We start from the raw sequence: 22,097 nt of genomic DNA on the forward strand, positions 1-22,097 counted from the left end.
TAATGCCCTTCTCTTTCAAGACCACTCTGTCAAAGGAGTGATTCTACCGAATATTTAATAGCCAGTGACTTCGGTACCCAAATTCATATTGAGTGGCATTCTCTCATGTACATGAACCCAACATAACACACACACACATATCCATCACTCATTCATTCTCACACTCAAGCACGCATACACATACATTTTCTTTCTTTCCAGAACAAGCCAGAATTACAGCTCTTTTGGTGATTGTTATAATTTTTGGAATGGTTCATAAATTTTCCAAATTCTTTTAAATTTGCAACACTTTTATCTTTTTTTTCAATTGTGAACCATTCCATATTGCATCTTTATTGCAAAAGTCAACATGCTTCTTAGAAATTCAGATTGTAATTGATAAAACAAACATTACATATATGAATTTAAATGTATAAACAGTTAGAAATTCAACAATATCTCCTATTATACTATTACACAAGTTCACAATTTTGTAAAAACTATAATACAGGCATACTATACATCAAGAGGAACCGCTATTCCTTTTCACATGATTTTTTTTTTCTTTTTTTTTGAAATAATGATCCATCAGCATGGACCTCTTTTTTTCACCCTAACAAGACGTTTTCCAATTTATCACCTTAGCTACTGGCAATGTTTTCTCAATGTTACAGCATGAAGAAATTGAGGGAAATTCTGCATTCCCCGGGGTTACCTCTTAAGCCTGGGCAGCAATCCACTAGTAAACCAAGATGACCGAGCCAGGCTGGTGGTTGTTATTGCTCAACGGTCACTTAGAAAGATGTCATACACATTAAAAAGAACAGAATTTGCCTCAGATGGTATATGTTATTTCTGTAAGTGAAGATGCCAAGAAAACAAGTCATAGTTACTCACTTTTAAGAGAAATTCTAATGCTTGCGGATCTCAGTCCTAAAGGGAAAAATATATACATTTAACTAGTTTATGCTAACCTTAACTTAAATTTTCTAATATTATATTTAACGCATATTTTGAATACATTTTTGAGAGTCAAACATGTTTTAGACGTCTTAGTAAAGACGTTTATGAAGTATTTTAGGTGTATCGAAAACTAAGTTTTATATAAAGGGCCTCAAAACTTACTCGAAAAAGTGTCTAGCTATTCTTCACTTTAACATCCTTCTCTTTCACCCCCCTCTCCCCCAAGAACTAAAAAGGTCAAACAAATCCTCAACTCTCTCTGTACTGAGAGTGTAATAAGATGTCAATTTTAGGTTAAAAAATCATATGAAAAGGAATCTCACTCTGCTGAATTGTCAGTCTACTGAAAATTTCCTTACAGCTCCATTAATTTACTGTAATTTTCAGTTTCCAAATACAAAAATACAACAATTCTTATTGAAATCTATACGCTGGTAGTTTTAGTACACAAAAAAACCAAACAAATTATTTACAAAATTATACAGTTTAAGAAAAAACTTTGTACAAAAAATATATAAATCCTTTGTTCCCTCTATCACGTTTAAACTGTCAGGACTCAAAATATTCACCACAATGAATCTTTCAAAATATATACCGACTGAGCCACAGACATCAGGAAAATTTCGTTAGAGATGACGGAGGAGGAAGAAGATTGCTTACTCTACCCCACTGCAATGTTCTCCTTCTTTTATAAGCTTATTTTAGCTTTGTGTTATCAGAAATATAACTATAACCTAGAAAGAGGAAGTCCTTATTATTATGAAGGGAAAATTACATGAAAACTTAAAAATGATCCTGGTTTGACACATCATTCCAGGAAAACATGTAGAAGAGGAAAGATAGTCAGAACATGGGATTTAACTTCTTGTAGCCAAGTAAATCTAGAGTCCTGATGGTTTTAAGTTTCTTAGTGAATAGTTTCTATCTTGAGAAACAGTCTTCACCTCAGGAAACAAAATCCTTGACATAGTGATCACCAAGAACCTTCTGAAGCCAACAGGAGGTTTCAAATTTTCACACCACATGTACTATAAAAACATAGCTGTGTATATCCTTGAAAAAGTAACATCCTATGTACATTAATCATTTTATTTCCCCAGGGGTCAATACAGTGTAGTGTTGCTCCTCTGCTTTTCCATCTAACATTCAGAACACAAGGACATAAATTTACAGATATATTTTACTTAACAGATACTCTATACAGTGTACAGTAAAAATGCACACAGTGAAGGAAACCGTCTACTGAAGGATGCATATGTTCATGGATAGCAACAAGCTACAAAATTATGAAAATATAAGGTCATCTGATCAAAGTCAAGTTATGACTCCCATTTATTACTAGCATACCCATCCCCCTACCCCATCCCACCCCCAACCTATCCCCAGTCACCTCACCATCATGGTTTAAATTTAGGGCAAGAATTTCACACACTTTCAAACCCTTCTGCATAACTATTAACTAAAGTGAAGCTTTAAAAAAAGAAAAAAAAAAGCTGGTGACTCTCTCCCCACAAATCCTTCCATTATTCTCATCAAAATATCACTTGTTTATCAAGGTGCTGGTTTAAACTTTTTATTGGGGACTGACTTTTGGTGGTCCAAAAGAATCACTTATCTCAATAATGGGTAAGTCAGGCTATTAATAAAAAGGTAGGAGAAAGAAAATGGGGACGAGAAAGGGGCAACAGGTGAAAGCCTTTTATATTCTGAGAATGTTAAAAAAAAGAAAGGAAAAAAAAAGGACCAACTGAACCAGTGCTCAATAATTTCAAAGCAAACTAAAAATCAGTGGCAGAAGTCCAGGAGAGTTAATATGATGACAGAATGGAAATCCCACAGAGCTAGCTACCATTGCCTTATAGCACTGAAGAACAGTTATGATTTACACTAAAATATTACTTACTGCTGCACATTAAATCCCCCAGGAATTCAGATTGAATACAAATTGGGCTCCTCCTCAATAAAATAATTAAATTTACTTTTCTTCCAAGACAACTCTTGAAAGCAAAAGGGTATTTTAATTACAAATATCTCCTACTATCTGATGACCCATCCATAATAGCTAAGAGATAAAAGATTCCAGGCGATTTTTACATTTAATGAAACTTTATCAGCAGATTATAATCCAAAATAAAATTTCTGAACACCCTGTCATTTACATCATAATCCAACACCAATAGCAACAAAAACAGGTGGTGTGGAAAAATAAGGCTCTAGAGATTATCCAAGTCATTCCTGTAGATCTTCACAACTGTGTAAAAGTCACTAGGCCTTTGGTGCTTTAATATCATGAACAGTTATGAGATGTATTTAAATAGCAAACTTGCTGTCCTTAAACCTACTGTGTTGAAAATAAAAATAAAAAAAATTTTTTTGGCTCATTGACTTTAAATAATTTTAAAAAGTTGTTCTTCTAAACAATATTCCTAAAAATTATACAGCTCGCATCAGATTTCATCTTCGCCATGAACGAGATTCATATTCATCTTCATCCTCATCGTCGTCATCATGCAAAAACAAATCTGACGTTTCTGTTTCCTGAAGAAAAGAGAGGATAAAATCTGCTCAGTGGCACAAGAAAGTTAAGTAAAGTGCTTTTTAGGCCAAAGGACCAACAGACTAGTATACAAAGCCCAGGCTGGATTTACAAGTGATGCAAAGTATCTTTGGGGGCAAAAAAACCCCAAAAAAATAAAAAAAAAAAAAAAAAAAATATATATATATATATATATATTATTCTCCCCTATTAATTTTGCTAGTTTAATGGAAGATTTCCATTCTAATATCATCAGAAAAATAAGTAACATATGAACATTTAGTGGGGGGAGGGAGATATCTATGAAACATGTTTTTGATAAAATTAATTTTATTCTATTATCTTAAAAGTGAGGAAAATAAATAACCATTTGAACGTCTAAACTTTTCCTCTAATATCCGATTGTGAGGGACGAATATAATACCTTCCCTATGACACTGACATTCCAAATTTAAATAAAAATCTAAAATCTTACACAAAGTAAATTTATCTACAAACATTCCCGAAATACCAAGATTTTTCTTTTCTTTCGTTTTTAAACAAGGGAAATGTTTCTGCTTTTGTTATGTAAAATTACCCACTTGGTCAGGAAGACTCTTGATCAGGCATAAATGCTCGCTATCTTTTAAAACCAAAATTACGATGAATGAGGAATAACTTGCAATGCTGCCTAAGTGTCCATTTTAATAAACTAATTAGAAATACTGTAGTAAAAAAGCAATGTTAATTCTCATGTTTTAAGAAGCTGGTTAGTACTTGTATTATTTAAGTCCTTGGTTTTGCTATTCTTCCCTCTTATGTCCATCTTCTTTACACTCTCATTTTAACCAACTATATGTAGAAAGAAAATAAACTCAAATCTATTACTTATGGAACTTGAATAAATGAAAACTAGAACAATCAGATAAAATTTAATTTGTTCACTTAATCCATGTCTTCATTTACCAAAATGAAAATGTCCAGAGCCCCAATAAAGCCAAAATAAATGCAAATTTTAAAAAAGTACAGTCTCTCCTACACCAGAAAATAACCCTCAAAAGAGCTTTCTTATTTCTGCACCTAATCTGATTCCTTAATAAACTTCTAGACTAGTCTTAACTAATTACATGCATGAAAAAACTCAATATTTATTTTTAAATTTATATTACTTAATGTTAAGAAAAGCATATAACTGGAAAACAATCTAATTCAACTCTTATTTTCAATCGTTAAATTTACCTCCTCCTTGACTTCCTCTTCCTCAGTCTCAGTGGATACAGAAGGCACCTTGGCCTTGTGCCATGATATTTGTAGCCGACGGTCTTTGAATTTTGACCCTTGGTTTGCGGGCTAAAATAGATTTTAGAAGAACACAAAAGTTTGTACTCACATTTACTAATGATTTCTTCAAATTGTGTGCTATTAAAAGTTTAATGACTTGAGGAAAAAAAAAATCTGTTACAATGGATCTACAAATAATCTCCAATGAGAGCTAGAAAAAGTGAAGTTCTTTTTGATTAGAAGACCACATGTCTGGTTTTCCCAGGATAGTCCATGATTAATGTTGATGTCACAAAAATTTTAAGATCTGTCCTGGTTTGGATGATAAATTATACAGTCATTCTACTTAGAAAAGACATGATGAGGACAACAAATACTGTCTTAATATGATTATTGGCCTTTGGCTTTGATAATCTACATATTTAGAGTAAAACCTTACAAATATAAGTAATTTAAAAATTATTTATTCATCTCATGACATCTCTTATATCCCCATCTATATCTGTTAAAACTATTCCCACTTCTTTTCCTGAAATGCTATATAACAATGACAAATACTCCGCAGCTCATCTACGCATCCCACAAATGTTAAACACCTACTATCCTATCTCAGGGTAAAACTACGCAGTTTCAAATGTATTTCTTGTTACTACTGTCTAAACGTTTTTTTCCTCCCCAGCAAATTTCAGTAAGAGAAACCAAAAGTTTAATTTTAAGGACAAAGCAACAGAGACAAAAGAACAGAGACCCAAACTTTCATGAAAGTGAAAGCTTAATCATTCCTACAGCTTTCCTATCAACAGATCTGGGTTGTAGAATATCCCCAATTCTTGGTTCAGTCCTAAAATATGTAATAGAAGGGGCTCTTTTAAATTTGGGGTTTCACCCTAGCTTTTCTAGGAAAAATATTGATAAACTTCATGAAGCATTTGCAAAATATTTCCATAGAACACTCAGATCATTGCATGGCAAGAATGTACATTAGGCCAGATGCATACCAGTCAATTACTGTCTCTGCTGATATCACAGCCTGTGATTTAAGGAAAAACTCCTATTATCCCTTGTAGGTGTTAAATGTTTATAACCTGACACCAAACATTTTGACTCATGCGACAAACTAAAATGACATATCAAAATGGCCCTAACCCAAATATACATTTACCATCTTTTCAAAATCAGGTAGTTACTAAGTGAGTGGATGTTAAAAGTTCTCATCACAAGGGGAAAAAAATTTTAACTATGTGTGGTGATGGATTTTAACTAAACTTATTTTAGTAATCACAATGCATATGAATCATTATGTTGCACATCTTAAAATAATACAATGTTGTATGTCAATTATATCTCAATAAACCTTGGGGAAAGAAAAAACAGGTAATTTGTGTAACAGACATCCCTTGCCCTTACTCTATCCTTTAACATACAGCCCAATTATAGAGATTTCTTCAGTATTTTGTTCATTTCTATAGTATTTAAATTCTTTCCAGCTTTACTGAAGTGTAACTGACAAATAAAACTGTAAGATATTTAAAGTGTGCAATGTGATGATTTGATACACTGTGAAAGGATACCCCATCGAGTTAATTAACACATGCATACTTCACGTATTTATTACCCTTTTGGGAGGGGGGCGAGGGAGGGGGGGTTATTAGAACATTTAAGTTCTACTCTCCTAGCAAATTTCAATTATATAATACAGTGTTGTCAACTACGGTCACCATGTTATACATTATGTCTTTAAACTTTGTTATTTGAATTTTTAAGTAAAGTTATATTACTTTTATTAGCAAGAAAAAGCAATATAAAAAAATTTAACCTATATTAACTGGGTTGCTTTCCAAAGAGGGTAGCAGTTCTATCTTCCAAAAGAAATTTTAAGGCATTAGATGTATTGCATATATATTACTGAAGGAAGGAGAAATTTAATTTGTATGCAGTCAGGAACTAAGAATATAAAACTCCCACTACGTAACTTGTAACAAATAAGATTAATAAATAGAATAAAGATGTATTCTAATAATACCAAGTCAGGAACTCTCACACACCACTGGTGGGAATCTAAACTAATAAAACTGATGCAGTTCACTCAACAAGTCCATGTATATCCAACAGAAATGTACACGTATATATGAAAAGACATTTAAAACAATGTTCATAGCAACACTGTTCATAAAAATGAAATGGAAATAACCCAAATACCTATCAATAGGAGAATGGAAAAATAAATTGTGGTATATATATACAACTGAAAATTATACAGCAATAAAAATAGCAAACTACTGTTACATGTAATAACACGAATGAATCTCACAAACATAATGTTAAGGAAAAAAAAAGCAGACACAACAGAATATATACTATGTGGTTCCATATATATAAATTTTCTTAAATAAGCAAAATAATACTATAACATTTAGGAATACACATTAAGGTGATAAAAATACAGTTGATTCTCGTTATTTGCAGTTGTCACATAAAGTTCACCCAAGCACTGAATTAGCAAACACTGAACCATTGTTCCTAGGGGAAACAGAGGGTTAGGTTCCTATGAGCCTCTGGTCAAAACATTTTTGCCAATGATCAATATGTAACCTTGTTTTATGTTTAAGGACATTATTTAATACATACTGTTGATTCATTAACATTGAACTCATGGCCCAAAGCATGACAACTCATGCCTGAACAAGGCTTATCTCTAACACACATCTTCACCATAAGGCACATCACTACCTTACTGAACACTTACACAGCACTTCAGAACTATTCTTGGAAGCCATTTTAAAGAGTGAAATCACCAATGAAAAGCACAAAAAAATGAGAGAAATATGGCACTAAATAGACTGCAAAAAAGACTTGTTTACAGGATGAGAGCTGAGACGAGAAGGCAGAACATCACCTCATTTGACCTCCGTTGGGAACTTGTGCACTGGTCAACTCAAATTTTTCACAGTTCTGCACATGTCTGAAAATGACCACAGAAGCACTTCAGATATTGATTTTGAGGCTGTAATAAATTTTAGTGGGTAGGTGAATGTGCAATGCAGTATCCACGAATAATGAGAATCAACTGTATAAAGAAAGCAAGGAGGAGACTATAATAAAGTGAGGCTAGACTTTTTCTGAGGAGGAGAGAAGATAGTGACTGGAAGGGGGCAGAAGGAGACTTTTGGGGTGCTGGGAATGTTCTATTTCTTGACCCAAGGGGCAGGTAATATGGTACCTTCTGATAAATCCCTTAACTATACATTTCTTATTGGTACAGTTTGTTTCAATAAACATTTTAAGTTGAGTATTATCTTCATAATTTCAAGAAAATACCAATTAGCCAAGATATTTATGTTAAAAAAGCAATGTTTAGAATGCACCTCTGTATTTATAAACGATCCCATTTTGGTAAATTTTTTAAAAATTAATTCATTAATTTATTTATCTTCGGCTGTGTTGGGTCTTCGTTTCTGTGCGAGGGCTTTCTCTAGTTGCGGCAAGCGGGGGCCACTCTTCATCGCGGTGCGTGGGCCTCTCACTGTGGCGGCCTCTCTTGTTGCGGGGCACAGGCTCCAGACGCGCAGGCTCAGTAGTTGTGCCTCACGGGCCCAGGTGCTCCACGGCATGTGGGGTCTTCCCAGGCCAGGGCTCGAACCCGTGTCCCCTGCATTGGCAGGCAGATTCTCAACCACTGAGCCACCAGGGAAGCCCCGGTAAAATTTTTTTGATGAGAGACTTAATATATTCGTAATTTTTTTCTATAAGTATATCCAAGAATAATAACTACCTTGTAAGAGTAGGCCAAGATTAAGAGGTGAGATTTTTACTTTTTAGTAAATGAATTTTGACCCTTTGCATGTATTAATTTTTTTAATTAAAAATACTTTAAAAAATTTAGGACTTGCCTCATATACCTATCAAAATATCTAATTTTTCTATATACACATATATATTCTCTCACACGCATATCTATACCATGGCTTGAAATAATGAAATATTGGAGAAAAGTTAGATGTCCATCAATACAGAACTAATTAAATCTAGTACAGTACATCTATACAATAAATCACCATGCATCCATTAAAAACAAAGCAACACCATATGCACAGTTAACAGTAATTGCCAATGGGGAGTGGAACTGAATGACTGGAGGTAGAAGGAAATCTTATTTTTCTTTCCTTTTCTTTTTCTTTTGGCCACACCATGCGGCATGCGGGATCTTAGCTTACCAACCAGGGATCAAACCCGTGCCCCCTGCATTGGAAGCATGGAGTCTTAACCACTGGACCGCCAGAGAAGTCCAGGAAATCTTACTTTTCATTGTACATACTTTTCTTTTTGACTATGTATATGTGTGTTGCCCCCCAAAATAAATCAAATATTAACATAAATGAATATATGTGTGAATATGAGCAAATCAATTACATATCTTCAATAAAAATTTATATGCAGTAACTTAGAAGCATGTAGAACCTTAGAGGTAGAAGTTATGCAGAGAGAAATTCACCTACACAGCCATTTTCCCAGATCAGAAACTGATGCCAAATCTGTGCCAGTCATGATTCATCAATCCCCTGACTAGCAAAGATGAAAAAACAAAACTTAAGTGCTGTTGAGGATATGGGCAAACAGGTGCTCTCACCCAATGTCACTACAAGTTTAAATTAGCGCAACATTCCTGGAGGGTTATCTGGCAAGCTGTACCAAAATTTTAAATACACATACGCATGCCTTCGATCCAGTCATCTTGCTCCTACGAACTAACCTAGGGCAATGGTTCTCAGTGGGAGACGATAATGTTACTCTAGAGGGCATTTTGGTGCTCACGCTGACTGAAGAGCACTTACTAGTATTCAGTAGGTGAGAGCCAGAGGTGCTAAAAGTCCTGCAATGCACAGGACTGACTGTCCACATAACATTATTTCCCTCAAAAACGCCAAATCCAGTAAGATGTATATAACATTGTCCATTAACAGTGAAAAAACAGGAAACACACTAACTAGCCATCCTGACTGACACCATGAAGAAAAAGACCTAAAGAAGAAAGCCAACACACTAGGATAGCAGAGGAGAAATATGAAAAGAATCTGTGTAGCTGAGTTTCTTAAATAATCAATCCTAAAACCTCCCTACCTCTAGACTTCTTGAAAAAAAAGAAAAGAAATGTCCATATTTTCCAAGTTATTTATCTGTTACTTGCAGCTAAATGCATCCTGAGAAGCATTTACTATTTTCATAATCAGGAAGAAGAAAATAAAAAAAGCTACTTCCACTCTATTATTACTGAGTACAACTCTAAACCACACTACCATAGCTCAAAATCTTTGTAGTTAAATGATGCATACTATTGAAAAAATGCCAAAGTACAGTTCAAGTATTCCAAACATTAGGTATAAATAACTTTCCCTGTTGAAATTAGCTGAACCTCTCTTTACCCAGGAGTGAAGGAAAGCACCCTAAGCTCTCATCCTATCGATGCCCTTAAGCAAGGCTCTATGACTTAAAATTTTCAGCTTTTACCTAAATTTGAATATTAAAATACTTAAAGGAAATTCTTCATGAAGGTCTTTGATACCCTCCTAACTCTGTCAAATGAAAGATATATAAATAAGGATTCTTTTTTAAAAAAAGTTCTTTTGGGACTCACTGATTTTATCTTTAAAATATACAAAATTCTATTTATATATTACATGATATTATTTCCTTTTTAAAATTTATTACTATTACTTTTTTTTTTTTTTGTGGTACATGGGCCTCTCCCGTTGCGGAGCACAGGCTCCGGATGCACAGGCTCAGCGGCCATGGCTCACGGGCCCAGCCGCTCCACAGCATGTGGGATCTTCCCAGACCGGGGCACGAACCCATGTCCCCTGCATCGGCAGGCGGACTCTCAACCACTGTGCCACCAGGGAAGCCCTCCCTTTTTTTTTAATTTACTTGGTTGCACCAGGTCTTAGTTGCAGCAGACACGATCCTTAGTTGAGGCTCGCCAGCTCCTTAGTTGCAGCAGGTGGGCTCCTTAGTTGTGGCATGCGAGCTCTTAGTTGCGACATGCATGTGGGATCTAGTTCCCTGACCAGGGATCGAACCCGGGCCCCCTGCATTGGGAGCATGGAGTCCCAACCACTGTGCCACCAGGGAAGTCCCATATTTCCCATTTTTGAACTTAAATATTTAATATATAAAGTAATAAAATAATATATACCAGGGGTCTGCAAACTACAACCTTCAGGCCAAACATGGCCCAGCACCTTGTTTTTGGTGGCCTGTGAGCTATGAATTATTTTGACATTTATAAAAAATTATTAAAAGAAGAAGGAAGAGGAAGAGGGAAGGACAGGTTTAGAGAGAGGAGGAAAAGGAGAAAATGTGACAGAGGCTGTACGAAGTCTGCAAAAGCCTAACGTGTTTACTATCTGGTTCTTTACTAGAAAAAGTCTGACTAGTGATATATACTATTAAAATATTTATATATTATCATACATGTTTTATGTTGTTATAGATAACTTCCATTGTATATAAACATTCTCTGGATTTTAAATTTGTGTATATAGTTGACCCCTGAACAACACAGGGATTAGGGGTGCTAACTCTCCATACCGTCAAAAATCTTAGTAATAACTTACTGTCAGCCTTATTATTGAAAAAAATCTGTGTACAAGTAGACCAGCACAGTTCAAACCCATGCTGCTCAAAGGTCAACAATTTTTAAATTTACGCATATTTTTCATGTACGTATCTGGGACGTAAAGCCCAAGATTAACACATATCCTCAAATTTGGTTTTAACATATACAGTATAAAAATGCTGGTGTTTCATCTTAAAAATGAATGTGAAGTTAAAAAGTCTGATTTTAAAAATAAGATATGTTCCTTTGGAAAGCACAGAAACAGAGAAGAGCCTAGAAGGGAAAAAAAAATTAAAACTAACTTGAATTCTCCCACCCAGAACTAACAATTTAAAGCAGTTCCACTCCAAGTTTACGTATACTCTCCTATCCCACCTTTCCTTAACCTAAAAGACAATCCTGAGAATTTTCTTATGTCATTATTCTTTAAAAACATGTTTTTAATAGCAGCAAAGTACTGTTGACCGTTTAGATAGTTCTCATTTTCACTATTACAGAGAGTGCTACACTGAGCACACTTACAGTTTGGAGAATCATTTGCATAATTTCCATATGATAAATTCTTAAAAGTGGATTAATGCAGGGGTCCTCAACCCCCATCCCCTCCACCCCCGCCCCCCCACCCCGGGCCACACAGCAGGAGGTGAGTGGCAGGTGAGCCAGTGAGGCTTCATCTCCCGTGGGTACAGCCACTCCCCGTTGCTTGCATTACCACCTGAGCTCTGCCTCCTGTCAGATCAGCAGTGGCATTAGATTCTCATAAGAGCATGAACCCTACTGTGAACTGCGTATGTGAGGGATCTAGGTTGCATGCTCCTTGTGAGAATCTAATGCCTGATGATCTGCAGTGGAGCTGAGGTGGTGATGCTAGCGCTGGGGAGTGGGTGCAAATACAGATTATCATTAGCAGAGAGGTTTGACTGCACAGAGACCCTAATAAATCAACTGCTTGCAGACTCACATCAAAACCCTATTGGTAAAAAAAAAAAAAAAAAAAAAAAAAAACCCTATTGGTGAGTGGCATGTGAAAACAAGCTCAGGGCTCCCACTGATTCTGCATTATGGTGAACTGTATAATTATTTCATTATATATTACAATGTAATAATAATAGAAATTAAGTGCACAATAAATGTAATGGGCTTGAATTATCCTGAAACCATTCCCCCCTCCCCTCTGGTCCACGGAAAAATTGTCTTCCATGAAACCAGCCCCTGGTGCTAAAAAGGTTGGGGACCGCTGGATTAATGAATACAAGAAGGATTCTAGAATTAGGTCCTCATACTTCAGAACAGCTTCACTAACACCCATCCATCACCTTTTCATACAGATATGGTTGATCCATGATCCTTTCACAATCATTAAGGACAGTAAAAGAATACTGAAAATACACATTTTACTTTAGCCTTTGTGGGATTATAAAAGACCTTGAAGAAGAGTTACCCTATAGGTTTGCTAAATCTACTTTCAATAATGTCTTAGGCATATGTATTTCTGTATATTTTTCAAAGAAAGTACTATACTGCCCAAGTATCTGTTACAAGTGTAGTGTGTTTCTAGCACTCAAGACTGTCTGATAGCACCCTATCAAAACAAAAACAAACTACAAAACACCACTGAAACCAATGGTAGTGTCTCATTCTTGAAGTTGCCTTACCAGCCTTGGCTTTGTTTGCTCCTTCCCCAAATACCTGGACATGCCCCTTTCTGCGAACCAAATGCCGTTATTTCAGACTTAACAAATATATGTATATAAAAGTCGGTTATTGGGGCTTCCCTGGTGGTGCAGTGGTTGAGAGTCCGCCTACCGATGCAGGGGACACGGGTTCGTGCCCCGGTCCGCCGCTGAGCCTGCGCGTCCGGAGCCTGTGCTCCGCAACGGGAGAGGCCACAACAGTGAGAGGCCAGCGTACCGCAAAAAAAAAAAAAAGGTGGTTATTATTAGATACTCTAGAATGACTCTACTTATGAGAAGGAAAGAGAGCCATTTGAGCATGACTTCTGGATTAAAACTTAAAGATTTATATATAACCCTCAGGGTAGAGCATGCAGCTTCCTACCCAACAAAATTACCTACTTTTTCTAACTAAAACTTTCTACAGAGCCAAATTTATAAAAATTCTGCTTTATATTATTATACATTATTATCTAATACACCTCACCAGAGCTGGCAGTGGGTCTAAATGCCCATGCCCAAGTTTTGGCAAGGAGATTCGAATGTTATATCCTCAACCCTGAGAGACAAAAATCAACATTCACCCAGCCTCCAGAACACCCTGCCCATGTACAGTGCTCCTCCATATATTATCTTCTTTACTCCTCAAAGAAGTCACTTAAAGACAATCTCACACTTTACAAAAAAAGAAAATAACAGGCTAGTGAAAAAACTGGCTCAGGAGTAAACAGACTGCAGCCCAGGTGGCTCTCAAATCTGGACATCTTATAACAACCCACCATTCTCTAATAGCCAGGGTGAAACAGGATTAATGAGCATCAAACTAATAAGAAACTATGGAGTGAAATCTTGCTCTTTAAGATTTCTCTCACCATCTTTAACACTTAATAGGGCTAAAAATGTTTTCTCTCAAAAAAGTTGTTTGAGGAATAGGCATCCTGGATGTTAACAGTCAATTGTGTATTTTTACCTTGGTCCTGCCACTTATTAACTGTATGATCTTGGGTGATTTTTTTAAGCTTTAGTTTTCCGATCTGTACACATGGGCTTCTACCTGCACTTTATACAGTTATTTAAGGTTACATGAGATCATGTATGAAAATGCTCTAGCACAAATAACACTCAAAAAATATTTACTGAATGAATTAATGAGTGGTTAGAAAGAGAATATACTCTGTTTATGTGCAAAATAATAAAAACATTCACCTGTGGCAAATATCTATTTGCATATTTGTCTAAAAGTAAGTGGTCACCACCGTACACAGAATATAACTAAACATGACTCTTCTAACAAATTCTTCCTTTGGATTTCGTCTCCATCCCAGACTATTTTCACTTATTGACTATAAACATCTGGTAAACCATGTAATAAACCCTAAAGCAAAAATCAAATATAGCTTTCGAATAACTTGTTGCTACAAATGCATTTATGTGAAGTATTACGGAATATAGCATGAGCTGCTTCTTGACCTTCAAATATATTAATAGGAATTTGCTAATACCTATGATTTTATAACTTAATTTTCTAATCTATAAAACATTTGACATTTATACAGAAGGCATCAAGGAAATGCTAAATACAATGCTTTTAGAGTTGGCATTTACTACTTTAAAAACTTACTGAGAAATGCTGAAGTAAGTCATCTTTCTCCTCCTCAATGAATCCCCCAACTGTTAGTGCTTTAGGGCGGTGGTCCACCACCATGTGATTTAGTGAACCCCTTCCTCTTCCTCCACGGCCTCGGCCTCTTCCTCGACCCTGAGAGGACATGGTCTTTCCTCGACCCACAGGTAAAATACCTAATCGTGCAGCCTGAATAACAACAAAAAGCAGAATATAACACATTATCAGATTAAACCTAGGAAAACTATTTTTTGAGATGTTAAATGTAGTGGGTAACTCCTCTTAAATCTCACCTCAACCTGTAACTGACTGAGTTTTTTCCGTAACTCTGTTGTGTCTTCTCCTGAGGATAGCCTCTTGTGAAGGTCCAGTTCGGTATCTAATAGTTCTTTTTGAGCCTTTGGAAAAATTAAGAGTAAAAATGTATTTTTTAGACAACCTACAAAATCTTGTTCACAATATTACACTTACAGAATGACACACATCTCTTCTGGGTAAATGTGAGAGCACGCAATAAACATGGGTGTTTTAAGCAAAGTAACTTTACAGATATAATACTGAAAACATGTAGAGAGTATAACGTTATTAGTAGTAACAATAAACAGTATTACTGCTTAATAAGTAAGCAGTATTACAAATGCTTAATTAAGATGGCAAAGCCCCTCCAGAATAGAGAGAGACCCCCAGGGTGGCTGTCTCCAGGTCGGCCACCTGTACACAGGTGTGTGAAGTTCTGAGACACAGCTCTGTCCATACGGGGCCACTGTGACCTCGGTAGCACCTAGGGCTGCTACCCACATCCTCTGAAATCGGCTTTGCCAAAGATTTGTATCTGCGGGGCAGCTTTTGGCTGAAATGCAACAGATGTCGAGCCCTCCTTGTAAAGGAACATTGAGTTTTCCTCTTGTAACACATGGGATGCATAATAAGTCCCTCCCCAAGTTGTAGTTCACACACCCATCCTTCCAACGGCGAGTTTTGTGGTTTTTAAAAACAAAAACAATTCATTCTGATTACTGTCGTGATATGAAGGCATCATTTCCATGAGCTTTGGGGGATTTTTATGTGAAATAAATAAACTATCACTGAGGAAAAAAAAAAAAAAAAAAAGATGGCCTAAAAATCAGACCTTGGAAACAGTCATCTGAGATGAGGGAGCTGAGAACATAATAAAGCATCAGAAGTGAAACATAATAGGGCAAAATAAATTACACAATAAAAATTCACTAATAGTACAAACATAACAGTTACATAATTGCTTTCAGATCTGAACCCTATAACTATTGCCACTCTTTTTTATTTTTTGGTAGGAAACAAATTATCAGCCTTTAGCTGGTGTGACTATGAGAGATTTTCTTTCCCCCATATTCTCTTAAATTTCTTTCCATAATTAAATGCTCTTTTTATAATTGGGGGAAATTTCAATTAAAATAACATTTCATTATATTTTTAAAAAGCAATCATTTTTTCTTTTTTTAGATCATAAATTAATCTTTTTCAAAAAATTTTTATTGGAGTATAGTTGATTTACAATGTTGTTTAAAAGCAATCTTAACGAAACACTTTACATTCCTTTTATAACAGAGAACCACAATTTCAAATGTAATATAATATTGTACATAAAAATTTGCATTCTATATATATATATATATCTGACAAATTTATTCCCAGTTCTCAAAGGGCTGCAAATTTATCTAAAATCCCACTACAGAGGTGTAGAATAATGATGGAATCATGGTGTAAAAGCAAGTATTCTTCTACGGTAAGGAAACAAATAGAAATGAACAAAATTAGACTTAAATGGATCTAAAACTTTTGATTATTCTTTTCAATAGAAAGCCATTATTTTTACCCATACTAAAGTCAATGATATCTTTTGAATATTAAAAGGGATGGCTGCATTACAACATTATTAAAAAATTAGAAAAAAAGCTGCTGAAATAGGAAATGACTCTTTCCTTGTCATCACTCTAAGCAGTTACATCGTCAGCATGGAGAACAAAAAAATTCAGTTAAAAAACATCTTTGTTCAAACCGGGTATTATCACTTCTTTCAGAGGGAGTGTACAGCATCTACAGAAACATTAAAAAAAAAAAAAAAGATACTTATAATTGTCTCACACTAGACTATTAGCTACCTAAGGGTTCCACTGCACTTTTAAAGTGCCAAGCACACCACAGACGTTCAATAACCCTATGCTGAATGAAAAATGCAAATAGGTACCTCTGTTTTTGTCTTTATTTTAGATGGTGTGGAGACTGCAGAAGATGTTTTTAACTCATCTTTCAATTGTGAGATCTTTTCTCCAAGCTCTTTTAAAGTCTTCATTATATTTGCTCTCTCTTCTGGTTTCATGTTTTTGTTTTTTTCTAGCTTGGATATTAACATCTATAAAATAAACAGCAAAAAGTAAAACTATGCTTAGTAAATTTTAGTTTAAGTAACCTTTAAAACTTTATTGGGGATATCTTTGTAAAATCCATTCCATACATCAATTCCAGCATGCAAAATAATGAACATTTATCTTACCTTTTGGCATTCTATTTGTTTTTCTAACATTTCTTGCCTCTTTTTCCTCATATCTTGTTGTAGCTTCATTGCTTCCTGTATGAACAGGTAAAGAAAAAATCAGTAATGAATAACTAAGTCTGCCCATGATATATATGGCTACTACAGTCTCAACTCATTTCTTCTGAGTCATTCCTTATACGAGACAGATTTTCCTCCTAATCAAAAAATAGCTGAAGCCAGAGATGAAACCTTTAAACCTATTTTCCCCAACACTTCCAATATAAGAGTTTATGTTTGTAACTGTACTTTAATATTTAAAATACTGAACACTAATTAGCTGTATCTATGAGGTTTATTCACTTAAATGACCTGAATATATATGTAAAGAAAAACAAGTTTTCACTTTCCCACATAATAAGCGAAATCCTTATTTTTGAAGTTTGAAGTCTAAAAATAAAGTCTAAAGTCTAAAAGTGACATGCAGCTATAGGTTAAGAATGATAGCAAAATCTATGGATTTTTGCTTGGAAAATGTTGCCTCCAACCCCTCTGTTAATTAAATGTCCAATTATACTGAGATAATATATATAAATAACTATTTTATTTGAAAAACTCTATGTGAGTTTAAATCTAAGATGATAATGAAACTCAGAACTGAGTCACATGAATAACAACAACATAATTGTTACACTTCATGTGAAATATTATCTAACTTACGAAGCCAGAAAGGAATTAAGAGAAAATAATGAAATAAAAGTGTTTGTTTCTCTCCCTTGCAGGTGGGGGGGTGGGGGCGGAGACGACAGCTCAGTGTCTTTTATTTTTACACAGAAAAAAGTTCTTTCTTTGTGCTTGATGTAGCCACTGAAAGGCAACTGCAAAACATTTTTTCTGTTTGCTCATCTTTTTTTCAAGTGTACAATGCATCAAGCAGCAGCTAAATAAATGTTAAAATGTAGTTTCATAACAACATGAACTGTTCAGAGGTGTTAATATAATCACTTAAGAATTCAACAGATCCCGGACTTCCCTGGTGGCACAGTGGTTGAAAATCTGCCTGCCGATGCAGTGGACACGGGTTCAAGCCCTGGTCTGGGAAGATCCCACATGCTGTGAAGCAACTAAGTTCGTGCGCCACAACTACTGAGCCTGCGCTCTAGAGCCTGCGAGCCACAACTACTGAGCCTGCACTCTAGAGCCCGCAAGCCACAACTACTGATGCCTGCGTGCCACAACTACTGAAGCCCGTGTGCCTAGAGCCCATGCTCCACAACAAGAGAAGCCACCGTGATGAGAAGCCCACGCACTGCAACGAAGAGCAGTCCCTGCTCACCGCAACTAGAGAAAGCCCACACACAGCAACGAAGACCCAAGGCAGCCAAAAATAAATAAATAAAAAATAAATAAATGTATTAAAAAAAAAAAGAATTCAATAGATCCTTTCCTCTTAAAGGAAAAGAATTGAGGCTGTCACCTGCTTCTTTTTAAGAACTTCTTGGACATCGTGAGACTTTGATCCTGAACAAAGTTTTGAAGGTGTCTTTAAGTTTGAGGAGCTGTAGATCATTTTTGGATGGCCTGGAGTTGAAAATATCTATGAAACACAAATATAATTAAATCAAATCTTAGCAATACCTTAAAATAATTTTTTAAAAAGACTCCATATATTTTTTTTACATTTAAAAACTTCATTTATAAAACAAGTTCTTTATACATAAACTCAATTGTCATTCAAATATAAAAAGAAATTTTAAGCAATAATATTGTGTTTCTGAACACAATCACTTATCTTTCTTTTCTTTATATTTTTTTAATTGTGGGAAAAAGAACAACTCCTGACATCTAGGAGCTAGACTGCCACTCACAGCTAGGCCTAGTGTCCCCTTGTTAAACATAAACAATTTTCATAGAACTTCAACCTCAGACAAGGTCACTCTTGTGCCCATGGTGGATCAAGGCAAAAACAAGATCATTCCATTATCACGACTGAACACACACACACACAAACCAAGAATACTACCCAAACCATAAAAATGACTAAACATCTCTCTACCCTGGCTAATATGAGTGACTACAGCTTCTGTACCAATTACAGCTTTAGCATAATTCTAGTCTTCCCTCCTTCTAGGTAAACGTACTAGGAAATCTGATCATAGAATTACTCCTGTTTCCTTTAACCCTCCAACAAATCACCTAACACAGCCAATCCTAACGTAAGTCCTTGCTAACACCCTCTAAATGAGATGTTCCATGGTTTCACTGTGTATAATCCCTCACTGAATAAGAGTTGTTCAACTACATGTGTGTTCCTGGAGGCCTTTGGGGGGGTAATGTCATTAAGCTATTTTCCACAATGCCAAATAAGAATGCATGTTTCTAATAATTGCAAACCCTCCTAAGAATTAAGGTACTTTGCAGTCATAATCTTAATATTATATTTAATCAAATGTTATGAGTTTACAACCAACCATAAGACAAGTAGTTAGCTCACAGACCTAACTTTGCAAGTAAAATGGTGACCATCTTTACTGTGCTTGTTTTGGTATTTAGATTCCTTTCTGAACAGACAACTCCAGTTAATCTTCCCCTCTTTAAGGCATAGCAGAGCAATATGGTGTACTAACACCTCTCTGGTTCAAATCTTCCCTAACATACTCCACTCTTTTATTTTTAAATTAACTTTTAATATATGATATAAGGGACACAGGATATAATACTAAGAGATTCATGGAAAATTCAATCACGTAATACATACAAATACAAAACTTATCTCAATCATACAATACTTAATTGTCCTAAAACTTAAGCAACTTTAAATACACAGGAAACTCTCTCAAGTACTGTAGGAACCTGCAGAGATGATGTTCATGCTGTTATTACTATTTATCAAAATAAAAATGGCACTACCTACAAGTTATTGAGCACTTATTATGAGCGAATAAGCACTTCTCTTTTATGCTTTACCAATATGAAATGTTTTAATCCCCAGAGCAACTGAGCTTATTGAAAAGGAAACCAATGCTCGCCAGTTATTTGACACAGCTAGTAAGAGGCAGGTCAAGTCAGTAAGGGCTGTGTGACTTCAAAGTCTGAGATTGCTTTTGTTTTTCTATCTTTTAGTATCGAATTTTTTGAAACAAACAAAAGTACAAAATTATATATAAAAAACTTGACGTATCCATCAGCAAGCAGAAACAATCATCAATTTACATTATTTTATGTAAAATCATTAATTAATTTACATTATTTTATATAAAATAACCTTGTTTTATTTAAACCCCCAACTACATCATCATAACACACACATTATTTTATCTGTAAATAATTCAGTTGTATCTCTAAAAGATAAGGACTCCTTTTTTCAGTAAAACTACAATACCGTTGTCACACTTAAAAGGTATAACAATTCTTTAATATCATTAAATAGTCATTTCCAGATTCTATTATAATTTTCTAAACATTTTTTTCACATTTAAATTAGGACCTACTAAGGTCCATATAAATGCAATTGGTTATATCTCTTTAAAGTCTCCTTTAATTCCATTTCCCTCTCTGTATCTTTCTTTACTTTGCAAATCACTTCTGGAAGAAACCAGGTCATTCCTCCTGCAGTATTCACTACAGGATTCTATGGTATCCTTTAACACGTCCCTCTGTCCTCTGAATTTCCTTTACATTGGTGCGTAGTTCTAGAGCCTTTATGACATTTTTCATTCTTTGATAGGATGCTAGTAATCTTCGACAAATTCCTCACTTTCTGGTTTGACAAAGTATTCTAGGCTCATCTGGAACACTGTCAGCCCCAAATCTGGGAACAGCCATTTCTTCAAGGATCCCTGGTTCTTTTTGGAGCTGGGGGAAGGGGCATGTCAAGGTTCATTACCATCAGGCTGGGTCATTGTTTCTAGACCTTTTTGGTGGACAGAATTAAGAAATGTTTTGGAGGTTTTTAAAGTTGTCTAGTTTCTTCTATCCTTGCCGTAACCACCAAGATTTAAATTATATGGGTTACTTTTTTTGTTTTTTTCTATCATAAGCAAGTACTTATATGCATTCATTGCCCCTACTTTCTTGAATAAACAGTGGCTGACTCTACATTTTTTGTCCCATTTTGCTTTTTTTACTTAATGTATCCTGATGATCACCTCATGGTATACATAAAGATATTCGTCATTCGTTTGCAAAGTTACACATATGCTATTGTATGCATGTACTACATTTTAGGTAACCAGTCCCCTACTGATGGACACTGGATTGTTTCCAGTCTTTTGCTATTGAAGAGAGTCTACATTCCCTAGCCTTGCTCTTATGTCTTTCCATAGTTTGACTAGTATATTTTTGGCACAGATTCTTAGAGGAGGATTATTGGTTTAGATTAAATGCATACATAATTTTGCTAGATGCTGCCAAATTTCCTTTCACGGAGGCTGTACCATTTAGCATTACCGTCAGCATATAAATTTCAGGTCCTTGTGGACATTATCCTGGTTTATTATGTAATTTAAAAAATGGATCTAATTTTTTTTTCTATCAGGCTATCCAGTTATCCCAATACCATTTACCAAAGAGTCCATACTTTCCCCGCTGAACTGAGATAATGTGTTAGCATATGATAAATTCCTATTTGCGAGTGAGTCTATAATCTCAGTCTTCGATTCTATTCCACTGGTCTGTCTCTTCATGTGCCAGTATCAAATTGTTTGAGTTATACTGACTTCACAGTATTTTTTAATGTCTAGGAGGGCTAACCCCACCTGTTCTTTTTCAGTTTTCCTAGCTCTCTTGGGGAAAAAAATCACCATTCTGGAGTCATCGTATAGATATATTCCCAAAAGGAAAGGAAACTACTTAAAAACATATTTCAAAATCTGACTTTTGGGGCTTCCCTGGTGGTGCAGTGGTTGAGAGTCCACCTGCCGATGCAGGGGACACGGGTT

The 22,097-nt window shown here is 35.3% G+C and overlaps 1 protein-coding gene across 1 annotated transcript in view; it reads right to left on the reverse strand.

The window, feature by feature from the left end:
- Nucleotides 1-222: 222 nt before the first annotated feature.
- Nucleotides 223-22,097, reverse strand: part of RBM27 (RNA binding motif protein 27) — a 71,303-nt gene continuing 49,428 nt past the window's right edge. Inside the window, exons 15-21 of the mRNA XM_007462393.1 lie at nt 18,635-18,754; nt 17,179-17,253; nt 16,873-17,037; nt 14,942-15,046; nt 14,646-14,837; nt 4,697-4,807; nt 223-3,480 (exon numbers count right to left, since the gene is read on the reverse strand). Coding sequence (XP_007462455.1) covers nt 3,397-3,480; nt 4,697-4,807; nt 14,646-14,837; nt 14,942-15,046; nt 16,873-17,037; nt 17,179-17,253; nt 18,635-18,754 — 852 coding nt within the window. The 3' untranslated portion in view covers nt 223-3,396. The remainder of the gene's footprint in view (nt 3,481-4,696; nt 4,808-14,645; nt 14,838-14,941; nt 15,047-16,872; nt 17,038-17,178; nt 17,254-18,634; nt 18,755-22,097) is intronic.

This window comes from Lipotes vexillifer, unplaced genomic scaffold, assembly GCF_000442215.2.
Source record: "Lipotes vexillifer unplaced genomic scaffold, Lipotes_vexillifer_v1.1 scaffold1068, whole genome shotgun sequence".
Classification (NCBI taxonomy): Eukaryota; Metazoa; Chordata; class Mammalia; order Artiodactyla; family Lipotidae; genus Lipotes; species Lipotes vexillifer.